The sequence below is a fragment of the Aquarana catesbeiana genome, linkage group LG06 (assembly GCF_042186555.1).
Source record: "Aquarana catesbeiana isolate 2022-GZ linkage group LG06, ASM4218655v1, whole genome shotgun sequence".
NCBI lineage: Eukaryota > Metazoa > Chordata > Amphibia > Anura > Ranidae > Aquarana > Aquarana catesbeiana.
The window spans coordinates 383,244,320-383,257,175 of NC_133329.1; the positions used below are offsets into that span (position 1 = coordinate 383,244,320).

General features: G+C 72.0%; 1 protein-coding gene across 1 annotated transcript in view; it reads right to left on the bottom strand.

Annotated features, from left to right (window-relative positions):
- The window catches only part of UBXN4 (UBX domain protein 4), a 41,021-nt gene extending 28,438 nt beyond the window's left edge, over positions 1-12,583 (bottom strand). Inside the window, exon 1 of the mRNA XM_073634263.1 lies at positions 12,377-12,583. Within this exon, the coding sequence (XP_073490364.1) occupies positions 12,377-12,458 (82 nt within the window). The 5' untranslated portion in view covers positions 12,459-12,583. The remainder of the gene's footprint in view (positions 1-12,376) is intronic.
- Positions 12,584-12,856: the final 273 nt, after the last annotated feature.

Sequence of the window (12,856 nt, forward strand, 5' to 3'; positions counted from 1 at the left end):
CCCCGGTCTCTCTCTCCCCCCCCTCTCTCCCGGACCCCGGTCTCTCTCTCCCCCCCCTCTCTCCCGGACCCCGGTCTCTCTCTCCCCCCCTCTCTCCCGGACCCCGGTCTCTCTCTCCCCCCCTCTCTCCCGGACCCCGGTCTCTCTCTCCCCCCCTCTCTCCCAGACCCGGTCTCTCTCTCCCCCCCCTCTCTCCCGGACCCCGGTCTCTCTCTCCCCCCCCTCTCTCCCGGACCCCGGTCTCTCTCTCCCCCCCCTCTCCCGGTCTCTCTCTCCCCCCCTCTCTCTCCGGACCCCGGTCTCTCTCTCCCCCCCTCCCCTCTCTCCGGACCCGGTCTCTCTCTCCCCCTCTCTCTCTCCCGACCCCGGTCTCTCTCTCCCCCCCCTCTCTCTCTCCCGACCCCGGTCTCTCTCTCCCCCCCCTCTCTCCCGACCCCGGTCTCTCTCTCCTCCCCCTCTCTCCCGGACCCCGGTCTCTCTCTCCCCCCCCTCTCCCGGACCCCGGTCTCTCTCTCCCCCCCCCTCTCCCGGACCCCGGTCTCTCTCTCCCCCCCCTCTCCCGGACCCCGGTCTCTCTCTCCCCCCCTCTCCCGGACCCCGGTCTCTCTCTCCCCCCCCTCTCTCCCGGACCCCGGTCTCTCTCTCCCCCCCCTCTCTCCCGGACCCCGGTCTCTCTCTCCCCCCCTCTCTCCCGGACCCCGGTCTCTCTCTCCCGGACCCCGGTCTCTCTCTCCCCCCCTCTCTCCCGGACCCCGGTCTCTCTCTCCCCCCCTCTCTCCCGGACCCCGGTCTCTCTCTCCCTCCCCCCTCTCTCCGGACCCCGGTCTCTCTCTCCCTCCCCCCTCTCTCCCGGACCCCGGTCTCTCTCTCCCTCCCCCCTCTCTCCCGGACCCCGGTCTCTCTCTCCCGGACCCCGGTCTCTCTCCCCCCCCTCTCCCGGACCCCGGTCTATCTCTCCCGGACCCCGGTCTCTCTCCCCCCCCCCTCTCCCGGACCCCGGTCTCTCTCTCCCGGACCCCGGTCTCTCTCTCCCCCCCTCTCTCCCGGACCCCGGTCTCTCTCCCCCCCCCTCTCTCCCGGACCCCGGTCTCTCTCTCCCCCCCTCTCTCTCCCGGACCCCGGTCTCTCTCTCCCCCCTCTCTCTCCCGGACCCCGGTCTCTCTCTCCCCCCTCTCTCTCCCGGACCCCGGTCTCTCTCTCCCCCCCCCTCTCTCCCGGACCCCGGTCTCTCTCTCCCCCCCCTCTCTCCCGGACCCCGGTCTCTCTCTCTCCCCCCCCCTCTCTCCCGGACCCGGTCTCTCTCTCCCCCCCTCTCTCCCGGACCCCGGTCTCTCTCTCCCCCCCTCTCTCTCTCCCGGACCCCGGTCTCTCTCTCCCCCCCTCTCTCTCTCCCGGACCCCGGTCTCTCTCTCCCCCCCTCTCTCTCTCCCGGACCCCGGTCTCTCTCTCCCCCCCCCCTCTCTCTCTCCCGGACCCCGGTCTCTCTCTCCCCCCCCTCTCTCTCTCCCGGACCCCGGTCTCTCTCTCCCCCCCCTCTCTCTCTCCCGGACCCCGGTCTCTCTCTCCCCCCCCTCACTCTCTCCCGGACCCCGGTCTCTCCCGGACCCCGGTCTCTCTCTCCCCCCCTCTCTCCTCTCTCTCCCCCCCTCTCCCCCGGACCCCGGTCTCTCTCTCCCCCCCTCTCTCCCGGACCCCGGTCCCTCTCTCCCGGACCCCGGTCTCTCTCTCCCGGACCCCGGTCTCTCTCTCCCCCCCTCTCTCCCCTACCCCGGTCTCTCTCTCCCCCCCCTCTCTCCCGGACCCCGGTCTCTCTCTCCCCCCCCTCTCTTCCCCCCCACCCCGGTCTCTCTCCGACCCCGGTCCCTCTCTCCCCGACCCCGGTCCCCTCTCTCTCCCCCCTCTCTCCCGGACCCCGGTCTCTCTCTCCCCCCTCTCTCCCGGACCCCGGTCTCTCTCTCCCCCCCCCTCTCCCGGACCCCGGTCCCTCTCTCCCGGACCCTCTCTCCCGGACCCCGGTCCCTCTCTCCCGGACCCTCTCTCCCGGACCCCGGTCTCTCTCTCCCGGACCCCGGTCTCTCTCTCCCCCCCTCTCTCCCGGACCCCGGTCTCTCTCTCCCCCCCCTCTCTCCCGGACCCCGGTCTCTCTCTCCCCCCCTCTCTCCCGGACCCCGGTCTCTCTCTCCCCCCCTCTCTCCCGGACCCCGGTCTCTCTCTCCCCCCCTCTCTCCCGGACCCCGGTCTCTCTCTCCCCCCCTCTCTCCCCTACCCCGGTCTCTCTCTCCCCCCCTCTCTCCCCTACCCCGGTGTCTCTCTCTCCCCCCTCTCTCCCGGACCCCGGTCTCTCTCTCCCCCCCCTCTCCCGGACCCCGGTCTCTCTCCCGACCCCGGTCTCTCTCTCCCCCCCTCTCTCCCGGACCCCGGTCTCTCTCCCGGACCCCGGTCTCTCTCTCCCCCCCTCTCTCCCGGACCCCGGTCTCTCTCTCCCCCCCCCCTCTCCCGGACCCCGGTCTCTCTCTCCCCCCCCCTCTCTCCCGGACCCCGGTCTCTCTCTCCCCCCCTCTCTCCCGGACCCCGGTCTCTCTCTCCCCCCTCTCTCTCCCGGACCCCGGTCTCTCTCTCCCCCCCTCTCTCCCGGACCCCGGTCTCTCTCTCCCCCCCCTCTCTCCCGGACCCCCGGTCTCTCTCTCCCCCCCTCTCTCCCGGACCCCGGTCTCTCTCTCCCCCCCCTCTCTCCCGGACCCCGGTCTCTCTCTCCCCCCCCCTCTCTCCCGGACCCCGGTCTCTCTCCCGGACCCCGGTCCTCTCTCCCCCCCCTCTCTCCCGGACCCCGGTCTCTCTCCCCCCCCTCTCTCCCGGACCCCGGTCTCTCTCCCCCCCCTCTCTCCCGGACCCCGGTCTCTCTCTCCCGGACCCCGGTCTCTCTCTCCCCCCCTCTCTCCCGGACCCCGGTCTCTCTCTCCCGGACCCCGGTCTCTCTCTCCCCCCCTCCTCTCCCGGGACCCCGGTCTCTCTCTCCCCCCCTCTCTCCCGGACCCCGGTCTCTCTCTCCCCCCCCTCTCTCCCGGACCCCGGTCTCTCTCTCCCCCCCTCTCTCCCGGACCCCGGTCTCTCTCTCCCCTCTCTCTCCCGGACCCCGGTCTCTCTCTCCCCCCCCTCTCTCTCCCGGACCCCCGGTCTCTCTCTCCCCCCCCCTCTCTCTCCCGGACCCCGGTCTCTCTCTCCCCCCCCTCTCTCTCCCGGACCCCGGTCTCTCTCTCCCCCCCCTCTCTCCCGGACCCCGGTCTCTCTCTCCCCCCCTCTCTCCCGGACCCCGGTCTCTCTCTCCCCCCCCCTCTCTCCCCCCCCTCTCTCCGGACCCCGGTCTCTCTCTCCCCCCCCTCTCTCCCGGACCCCGGTCTCTCTCTCCCCCCCCCTCTCTCCCGGACCCCGGTCTCTCTCTCCCCCCTCTCTCTCTCCCCCCCTCTCTCCCGGACCCCGGTCTCTCTCTCCCCCCTCTCTCTCTGACCCCGGTCTCTCTCCCCCCCCCTCTCTCCCGGACCCCGGTCTCTCTCTCCCCCCCCTCTCTCCCGGACCCCGGTCTCTCTCCCCCCCCTCTCTCCCGGACCCCGGTCTCTCTCTCCCCCCCCTCCTCTCTCCCGGACCCCGGTCTCTCTCCCCCCCCTCTCTCCCGGACCCCGGTCTCTCTCTCCCCCCCTCTCTCCCGGACCCCGGTCTCTCTCTCCCCCCCTCTCTCCCGGACCCCGGTCTCTCTCTCCCCCCCTCTCTCCCCTACCCCGGTCTCTCTCTCTCCCCCCTCTCTCCCCGGACCCCGGTCTCTCTCTCCCCCCCCTCTCTCCCGGACCCCGGTCTCTCTCTCCCCGGACCCCGGTCTCTCTCTCCCTCCCTCTCTCCCGGACCCCGGTCTCTCTCTCCCCCCCTCTCTCCCGGACCCCGGTCTCTCTCTCCCTCCCCCCTCTCTCCCGGACCCCGGTCTCTCTCTCCCTCCCCCCTCTCTCCGGAACCCCGGTCTCTCTCTCCCTCCCCCCCTCTCTCCCGGACCCCGGTCTCTCTCCCGGACCCCGGGTCTCTCTCCCCCCCCCCCTCTCCCGGACCCCGGTCTATCTCTCCCGGACCCCGGTCTCTCTCCCCCCCCCTCTCCCGGACCCCGGTCTCTCTCTCCCGGACCCCGGTCTCTCTCTCCCCCCCCCTCTCCCGGACCCCGGTCTCTCTCCCCCCCTCTCTCCCGGACCCCGGTCTCTCTCTCCCCCCTCTCTCTCCCGGACCCCGGTCTCTCTCTCCCCCCTCTCTCTCCCGGACCCCGGTCTCTCTCTCCCCCCCCTCTCTCCCGGACCCGGTCTCTCTCTCCCCCCCCTCTCTCCCGGACCCCGGTCTCTCTCTCCCCCCCCCTCTCTCCCGGACCCCGGTCTCTCTCTCCCCCCCTCTCTCTCTCCCGGACCCCGGTCTCTCTCTCTCCCCCTCTCTCTCTCCCGGACCCCGGTCTCTCTCTCCCCCCCTCACTCTCTCCCGGACCCCGGTCTCTCCCGGACCCCGGTCTCTCTCTCCCCCCCTCTCTCTCTCTCTCCCCCCCTCTCCCCGGACCCCGGTGTCTCTCTCTCCCCCCCTCTCTCCCGGACCCCGGTCCCTCTCTCCCGGACCCCGGTCTCTCTCTCCCGGACCCCGGTCTCTCTCTCCCCCCCCTCTCTCCCCTACCCCGGTCTCTCTCTCCCCCCCCCTCTCTCCCGGACCCCGGTCTCTCTCTCCCCCCCCTCTCTCTCCCCCCCACCCCGGTCTCTCCCCGACCCCGGTCCCTCTCTCCCCGACCCCGGTCCCTCTCTCTCCCCCCTCTCTCCCGGACCCCGGTCTCTCTCTCCCCCCTCTCTCCCGGACCCCGGTCTCTCTCTCCCCCCCCTCTCCCGGACCCCGGTCCCTCTCTCCCGGACCCCGGTCTCTCTCTCCCCCCCTCTCTCCGGACCCCGGTCTCTCTCTCCCCCCCTCTCTCCCGGACCCCGGTCTCTCTCTCCCCCCCTCTCTCCCGGACCCCGGTCTCTCTCTCCCCCCCTCTCTCCCGGACCCCGGTCTCTCTCTCCCCCCCCTCTCTCCCGGACCCCGGTCTCTCTCTCCCCCCCCTCTCTCCCGGACCCCGGTCTCTCTCTCCCCCCCTCTCTCCGGACCCCGGTCTCTCTCTCCCCCCCTCTCTCCCGGACCCCGGTCTCTCTCTCCCCCCCTCTCTCCCGGACCCCGGTCTCTCTCTCCCCCCCTCTCTCCCCTACCCCGGTCTCTCTCTCCCCCCCTCTCTCCCCTACCCCGTGTCTCTCTCTCCCCCCCTCTCTCCCGGACCCCGGTCTCTCTCTCCCCCCCCTCTCCCGGACCCCGGTCTCTCTCCCGGACCCCGGTCTCTCTCTCCCCCCCCTCTCTCCCGGACCCCGGTCTCTCTCCCGGACCCCGGTCTCTCTCTCCCCCCCCTCTCTCCCGGACCCCGGTCTCTCTCTCCCCCCCCCTCTCCCGGACCCCGGTCTCTCTCTCCCCCCCCTCTCCCGGACCCCGGTCTCTCTCTCCCCCCCCCTCTCTCCCGGACCCCGGTCTCTCTCTCCCCCCCTCTCTCCCGGACCCCGGTCTCTCTCTCCCCCCCTCTCTCCCCGGACCCCGGTCTCTCTCTCCCCCCCCTCTCTCCCGGACCCCGGTCTCTCTCTCCCCCCCTCTCTCCCGGACCCCGGTCTCTCTCTCCCCCCCTCTCTCCCGGACCCCGGTCTCTCTCTCCCCCCCTCTCTCCCGGACCCCGGTCTCTCTCTCCCCCCCCTCTCTCCCGGACCCCGGTCTCTCTCCCCCCCTCTCTCCCGGACCCCGGTCTCTCTCCCCCCCCTCTCTCCCGGACCCCGGTCTCTCTCCCCCCCCTCTCTCCCGGACCCCGGTCTCTCTCCCCCCCCTCTCTCCCGGACCCCGGTCTCTCTCTCCCGGACCCCGGTCTCTCTCTCCCCCCCTCTCTCCCGGACCCCGGTCCTCTCTCTCCCCGGACCCCGGTCTCTCTCTCCCCCCCTCCTCTCCCGGACCCCGGTCTCTCTCTCCCCCCCCTCCTCTCCCGGACCCGGTCTCTCTCTCCCCCCCTCTCTCCCGGACCCCGGTCTCTCTCTCCCCCCCTCTCTCCCGGACCCCGGTCTCTCTCTCCCCCCCTCTCTCCCGGACCCCGGTCTCTCTCTCCCCCCCTCTCTCCCGGACCCCGGTCTCTCTCTCCCCCCTCTCTCCCGGACCCCGGTCTCTCTCTCCCCCTCTCTCTCCCGGACCCCGGTCTCTCTCTCCCCCCCCTCTCTCTCCCGGACCCCGGTCTCTCTCTCCCCCCCCCTCTCTCTCCCGGACCCCGGTCTCTCTCTCCCCCCCCCTCTCTCCCGGACCCCGGTCTCTCTCTCCCCCCCCCCTCTCTCCCGGACCCCGGTCTCTCTCTCCCCCCCCCTCTCTCCCGGACCCCGGTCTCTCTCTCCCCCCCCCTCTCTCCCGGACCCCGGTCTCTCTCTCCCCCCCTCTCTCCGGACCCCGGTCTCTCTCTCCCCCCCCTCTCTCCCCCCCTCTCTCCCGGACCCCGGTCTCTCTCTCCCCCCCCTCTCTCCCGGACCCCGGTCTCTCTCTCCCCCCCCCCCCTCTCTCCCGGACCCCGGTCTCTCTCTCCCCCTCTCTCTCTCCCCCCCTCTCTCCCCGGACCCCGGTCTCTCTCTCCCCCCTCTCTCTCTCCCCCCCTCTCTCCCGGACCCCGGTCTCTCTCTCCCCCCCTCTCTCCCGGACCCCGGTCTCTCTCCCCCCCTCTCTCCCGGACCCGGTCTCTCTCTCCCCCCCTCCTCTCTCCCGGACCCCGGTCTCTCTCCCCCCCTCTCTCCCGGACCCCGGTCTCTCTCTCCCCCCCTCTCTCCCGGACCCCGGTCTCTCTCTCCCCCCCTCTCTCCCGGACCCCGGTCTCTCTCTCCCCCCCTCTCTCCCCTACCCCGGTCTCTCTCTCCCCCCCCCTCTCTCCCGGACCCCGGTCTCTCTCTCCCCCCCCTCTCTCCCGGACCCCGGTCTCTCTCTCCCCCCCCTCTCTCCCGGACCCCGGTCTCTCTCTCCCCCCTCTCTCCCGGACCCCGGTCTCTCTCTCCCCCCTCTCTCCGGACCCCGGTCTCTCTCTCCCCCTCTCTCCCGGACCCCGGTCTCTCTCTCCCCCCCCCTCTCTCCCGGACCCCGGTCTCTCTCTCTCTCCCCCCCTCTCTCCCGGACCCCGGTCTCTCTCCCCCCCCCTCCTCTCTCCCGGACCCCGGTCTCTCTCTCCCCCCCTCCTCTCTCCCGGACCCCGGTCTCTCTCTCCCCCCCTCTCTCCCGGACCCCGGTCTCTCTCTCCCCCCCTCTTCCCGGACCCCGGTCTCTCTCTCTCCCCCCTCTCTCCCCGGACCCCGGTCTCTCTCTCCCCCCCCCTCTCTCCCGGACCCCGGTCTCTCTCTCCCCCCCCTCTCTCCGGACCCCGGTCTCTCTCTCCCCCCCCTCTCTCCCGGACCCCGGTCTCTCTCTCCCCCCCCTCTCTCCCGGACCCCGGTCTCTCTCTCCCCCCCTCTCTCCCGGACCCCGGTCTCTCTCTCCCCCCCTCTCTCCCGGACCCCGGTCTCTCTCTCCCCCCCCCTCTCTCCCGGACCCCGGTCTCTCTCTCCCCCCCCTCTCTCCGGACCCCGGTCTCTCTCTCCCCCCCCTCTCTCCCGGACCCCGGTCTCTCTCTCCCCCCCTCTCTCCCGGACCCCGGTCTCTCTCCCCCCTCTCTCCCGGACCCCGGTCTCTCTCTCCCCCCCTCTCTCCCAGACCCGGTCTCTCTCTCCCCCCCCTCTCTCCCGGACCCCGGTCTCTCTCTCCCCCCCCTCTCTCCCGGACCCCGGTCTCTCTCTCCCCCCCCCTCTCCCGGTCTCTCTCTCCCCCCCCCTCTCTCTCCCGGACCCCGGTCTCTCTCTCCCCCCCCTCCCTCTCTCCCGGACCCCGGTCTCTCTCTCCCCCCCTCTCTCTCTCCCCGACCCCGGTCTCTCTCTCCCCCCCCTCTCTCTCTCCCGACCCCGGTCTCTCTCTCCCCCCCCTCTCTCCCGGACCCCGGTCTCTCTCTCCTCCCCCTCTCCCGGACCCCGGTCTCTCTCTCCTCCCCCTCTCCCGGACCCCGGTCCTCTCTCTCCCCCCCCTCTCCCGGTCTCTCTCTCCCCCCCCTCTCTCTCCCGGACCCCGGTCTCTCTCTCCCCCCCCTCCCTCTCTCCCGGACCCCGGTCTCTCTCTCCCCCCCCTCTCTCTCTCCCCGACCCCGGTCTCTCTCTCCCCCCCCTCTCTCTCTCCCCGACCCCGGTCTCTCTCTCCCCCCCCTCTCTCCCGGACCCCGGTCTCTCTCTCCTCCCCCTCTCCCGGACCCCGGTCTCTCTCTCCTCCCCCTCTCCCGGACCCCGGTCTCTCTCTCCTCCCCCTCTCCCGGACCCCGGTCTCTCTCTCCTCCCCCTCTCCCGGACCCCGGTCTCTCTCTCCTCCCCCTCTCCCGGACCCCGGTCTCTCTCTCCCCCCCCTCTCCCGGACCCCGGTCCTCTCTCTCCCCCCCCTCTCCCGGACCCCGGTCTCTCTCTCCCCCCCTCTCCCGGACCCCGGTCTCTCTCTCCCCCCCTCTCCCGGACCCCGGTCTCTCTCTCCCCCCCTCTCTCCCGGACCCCGGTCTCTCTCTCCCCCCCTCTCTCCCGGACCCCGGTCTCTCTCTCCCCCCCCTCTCTCCCGGACCCCGGTCTCTCTCTCCCCCCCTCTCTCCGGACCCCGGTCTCTCTCTCCCGGACCCCGGTCTCTCTCTCCCCCCCTCTCTCCCGGACCCCGGTCTCTCTCTCCCCCCCCTCTCTCCCGGACCCCGGTCTCTCTCTCCCCCCCTCTCTCCCGGACCCCGGTCTCTCTCTCCCTCCCCCCTCTCTCCCGGACCCCGGTCTCTCTCTCCCTCCCCCCTCTCTCCCGGACCCCGGTCTCTCTCTCCCTCCCCCCTCTCTCCCGGACCCCGGTCTCTCTCTCCCGGACCCGGTCTCTCTCCCCCCCCCTCTCCCGGACCCCGGTCTATCTCTCCCGGACCCCGGTCTCTCTCCCCCCCCCCCCTCTCCCGGACCCCGGTCTCTCTCTCCCGGACCCCGGTCTCTCTCTCCCCCCCCTCTCTCCCGGACCCCGGTCTCTCTCCCCCCCCCTCTCTCCCGGACCCCGGTCTCTCTCCCCCCCCCTCTCTCCCGGACCCCGGTCTCTCTCCCCCCCCTCTCTCCCGGACCCCGGTCTCTCTCCCCCCCCCCCTCTCTCCCGGACCCCGGTCTCTCTCTCCCCCCTCTCTCTCCCGGACCCGGTCTCTCTCTCCCCCCTCTCTCTCCCGGACCCCGGTCCTCTCTCTCCCCCCCCTCTCTCCCGGACCCCGGTCTCTCTCTCCCCCCCCTCTCTCCCGGACCCCGGTCTCTCTCTCTCCCCCCCTCTCTCCCGGACCCCGGTCTCTCTCTCCCCCCCCTCTCTCCCGGACCCCGGTCTCTCTCTCCCCCCCCTCTCTCCCGGACCCCGGTCTCTCTCTCCCCCCCCTCTCTCTCTCCCGGACCCCGGTCTCTCTCTCCCCCCCTCTCTCTCTCCCGGACCCCGGTCTCTCTCTCCCCCCCTCTCTCTCTCCCGGACCCCGGTCTCTCTCTCCCCCCCCTCTCTCTCTCCCGGACCCCGGTCTCTCTCTCCCCCCCCTCACTCTCCCGGACCCCGGTCTCTCCCGGACCCCGGTCTCTCTCTCCCCCCCTCTCTCTCTCTCTCCCCCCCTCTCCCCCGGACCCCGGTCTCTCTCTCCCCCCCTCTCTCCCGGACCCCGGTCCCTCTCTCCCGGACCCCGGTCTCTCTCTCCCGGACCCCGGTCTCTCTCTCCCCCCCTCTCTCCCCTACCCCGGTCTCTCTCTCCCCCCCCTCTCTCCCGGACCCCGGTCTCTCTCTCCCCCCCCCCTCTCTCTCCCCCCCCACCCCGGTCTCTCCCCGACCCCGGTCCCTCTCTCCCCGACCCCGGTCCCTCTCTCTCCCCCCTCTCTCCCGGACCCCGGTCTCTCTCTCCCCCCCCTCTCCCGGACCCCGGTCTCTCTCTCCCCCCCCTCTCCCGGACCCCGGTCCCTCTCTCCCCCCCCTCTCCCGGACCCCGGTCCCTCTCTCCCGGACCCTCTCTCCCGGACCCCGGTCTCTCTCTCCCGGACCCCGGTCTCTCTCTCCCCCCCTCTCTCCCGGACCCCGGTCTCTCTCTCCCCCCCTCTCTCCCGGACCCCGGTCTCTCTCTCCCCCCCTCTCTCCCGGACCCCGGTCTCTCTCTCCCCCCCCTCTCTCCCGGACCCCGGTCTCTCTCTCCCCCCCTCTCTCCCGGACCCCGGTCTCTCTCTCCCCCCCTCTCTCCCGGACCCCGGTCTCTCTCTCCCCCCCTCTCTCCCGGACCCCGGTCTCTCTCTCCCCCCCTCTCTCCCGGACCCCGGTCTCTCTCTCCCCCCCTCTCTCCCCTACCCCGGTGTCTCTCTCTCCCCCCTCTCTCCGGACCCCGGTCTCTCTCTCCCCCCCCTCTCCCGACCCCGGTCTCTCTCCCGGACCCCGGTCTCTCTCTCCCCCCCCTCTCTCCCGGACCCCGGTCTCTCTCCCGGACCCCGGTCTCTCTCTCCCCCCCCCTCTCTCCCGGACCCCGGTCTCTCTCTCCCCCCCCCTCTCCCGGACCCCGGTCTCTCTCTCCCCCCCCCTCTCTCCCGGACCCCGGTCTCTCTCTCCCCCCCCCTCTCTCCCGGACCCCGGTCTCTCTCTCCCCCCCCCTCTCTCCCGGACCCCGGTCTCTCTCTCCCCCCCTCTCTCCCGGACCCCGGTCCTCTCTCTCCCCCCCTCTCTCCCGGACCCCGGTCTCTCTCTCCCCCCCTCTCTCCCGGACCCCGGTCTCTCTCTCCCCCCCCCTCTCTCCCGGACCCCGGTCTCTCTCTCCCCCCCCTCTCTCCGGACCCCGGTCTCTCTCTCCCCCCCCTCTCTCCCGGACCCCGGTCTCTCTCCCCCCCTCTCTCCCGGACCCCGGTCTCTCTCCCCCCCTCTCTCCCGGACCCCGGTCCTCTCTCCCCCCCCTCTCTCCCGGACCCCGGTCTCTCTCTCCCGGACCCCGGTCTCTCTCTCCCCCCCTCTCTCCCGGACCCCGGTCTCTCTCTCCCCGGACCCCGGTCTCTCTCTCCCCCCCTCCTCTCCCGGACCCCGGTCTCTCTCTCCCCCCCCTCCTCTCCCGGACCCCGGTCTCTCTCTCCCCCCCCTCCTCTCCCGGACCCCGGTCTCTCTCTCCCCCCCTCTCTCCCGGACCCCGGTCTCTCTCTCCCCCCCTCTCTCCCGGACCCCGGTCTCTCTCTCCCCCCCTCTCTCCCGGACCCCGGTCTCTCTCTCCCCCCCTCTCTCCCGGACCCCGGTCTCTCTCTCCCCCCCTCTCTCCCGGACCCCGGTCTCTCTCTCCCCCCCTCTCTCCCGGACCCCGGTCTCTCTCTCCCCCCCTCTCTCCCGGACCCCGGTCTCTCTCTCCCCCCCTCTCTCCGGACCCCGGTCTCTCTCTCCCCCCCTCTCTCCCGGACCCCCGGTCTCTCTCTCCCCCCCTCTCTCCCGGACCCCGGTCTCTCTCTCCCCCCCTCTCTCCCGGACCCCGGTCTCTCTCTCCCCCCCTCTCTCCCGGACCCCGGTCTCTCTCTCCCCCCCCTCTCTCCCGAACCCCGGTCTCTCTCTCCCCCCCCTCTCTCCCGGACCCCGGTCTCTCTCTCCCCTCTCTCTCCCGGACCCCGGTCTCTCTCTCCCCCCCCCTCTCTCTCCCGGACCCCGGTCTCTCTCTCCCCCCCCCTCTCTCTCCCGGACCCCGGTCTCTCTCTCCCCCCCCCCTCTCTCTCCCGGACCCCGGTCTCTCTCTCCCCCCCCCTCTCTCCCCGGACCCCGGTCTCTCTCTCCCCCCCCCCTCTCTCCCGGACCCCGGTCTCTCTCTCCCCCCTCTCTCTCCCCCCCTCTCTCCCGGACCCCGGTCTCTCTCTCCCCCCTCTCTCTCCCCCCCTCTCTCCCGGACCCCGGTCTCTCTCTCCCCCCCTCTCTCCCGGACCCCGGTCTCTCTCTCTCCCCCCCTCTCTCCCGGACCCCGGTCTCTCTCTCCCCCCTCTCTCTCTGACCCCGGTCTCTCTCTCCCCCCCCTCTCTCCCGGACCCCCGGTCTCTCTCTCCCCCCCTCTCTCCCGGACCCCGGTCTCTCTCTCCCCCCCTCTCTCTCCGACCCGGTCTCTCTCTCCCCTCTCTCAGTCCAGGTCCTAGTTTTGGACACCCCGTGTCTCTCTGTCATTTGTCCCGGAAGTGCCCCGGCAGTCCACACTGAGGATTGCACCCTCCCCAGTCAGACACACGCTTATCCTCACCCGCCACAAAGACAACGAATATGGAGCGCTTCGCCTTGGCCGCGGCTATGGCCTCCGGGATGGAGCCCTGAAACCACAGCATGTCCGCGGTCTGGCGAGCTCCCTCCCCCGACTCCTATCACAGCGATTCGGACACACAGCGATGACGAAGCGGACAGAACCAACAAGACGTCATTACGCCGTACGTACACCCCCTCAGCACTGACAGGGCGTCCAGGAACGCCCCCCCAAAGGGCAGGGCGGTGTAGAAGCCACACCCAGAGAAATAGATTACACCGCGTCCTAGCAGAGGCACGCCCCCTAGCTTGTTGTCATGGTGACAGACGCTGGCTGAGGCTAGAGGTTTATTTCCGGACATTTCCTTCATAACACACCGAGCATCCTCCAATCACAGCTCTCCTCAGTGGCCAATGAGAATCCTTTATTATTATCTATTATTAGCTGCTTTCTATTATTAACCAATTCCTGCCCAAGACAATG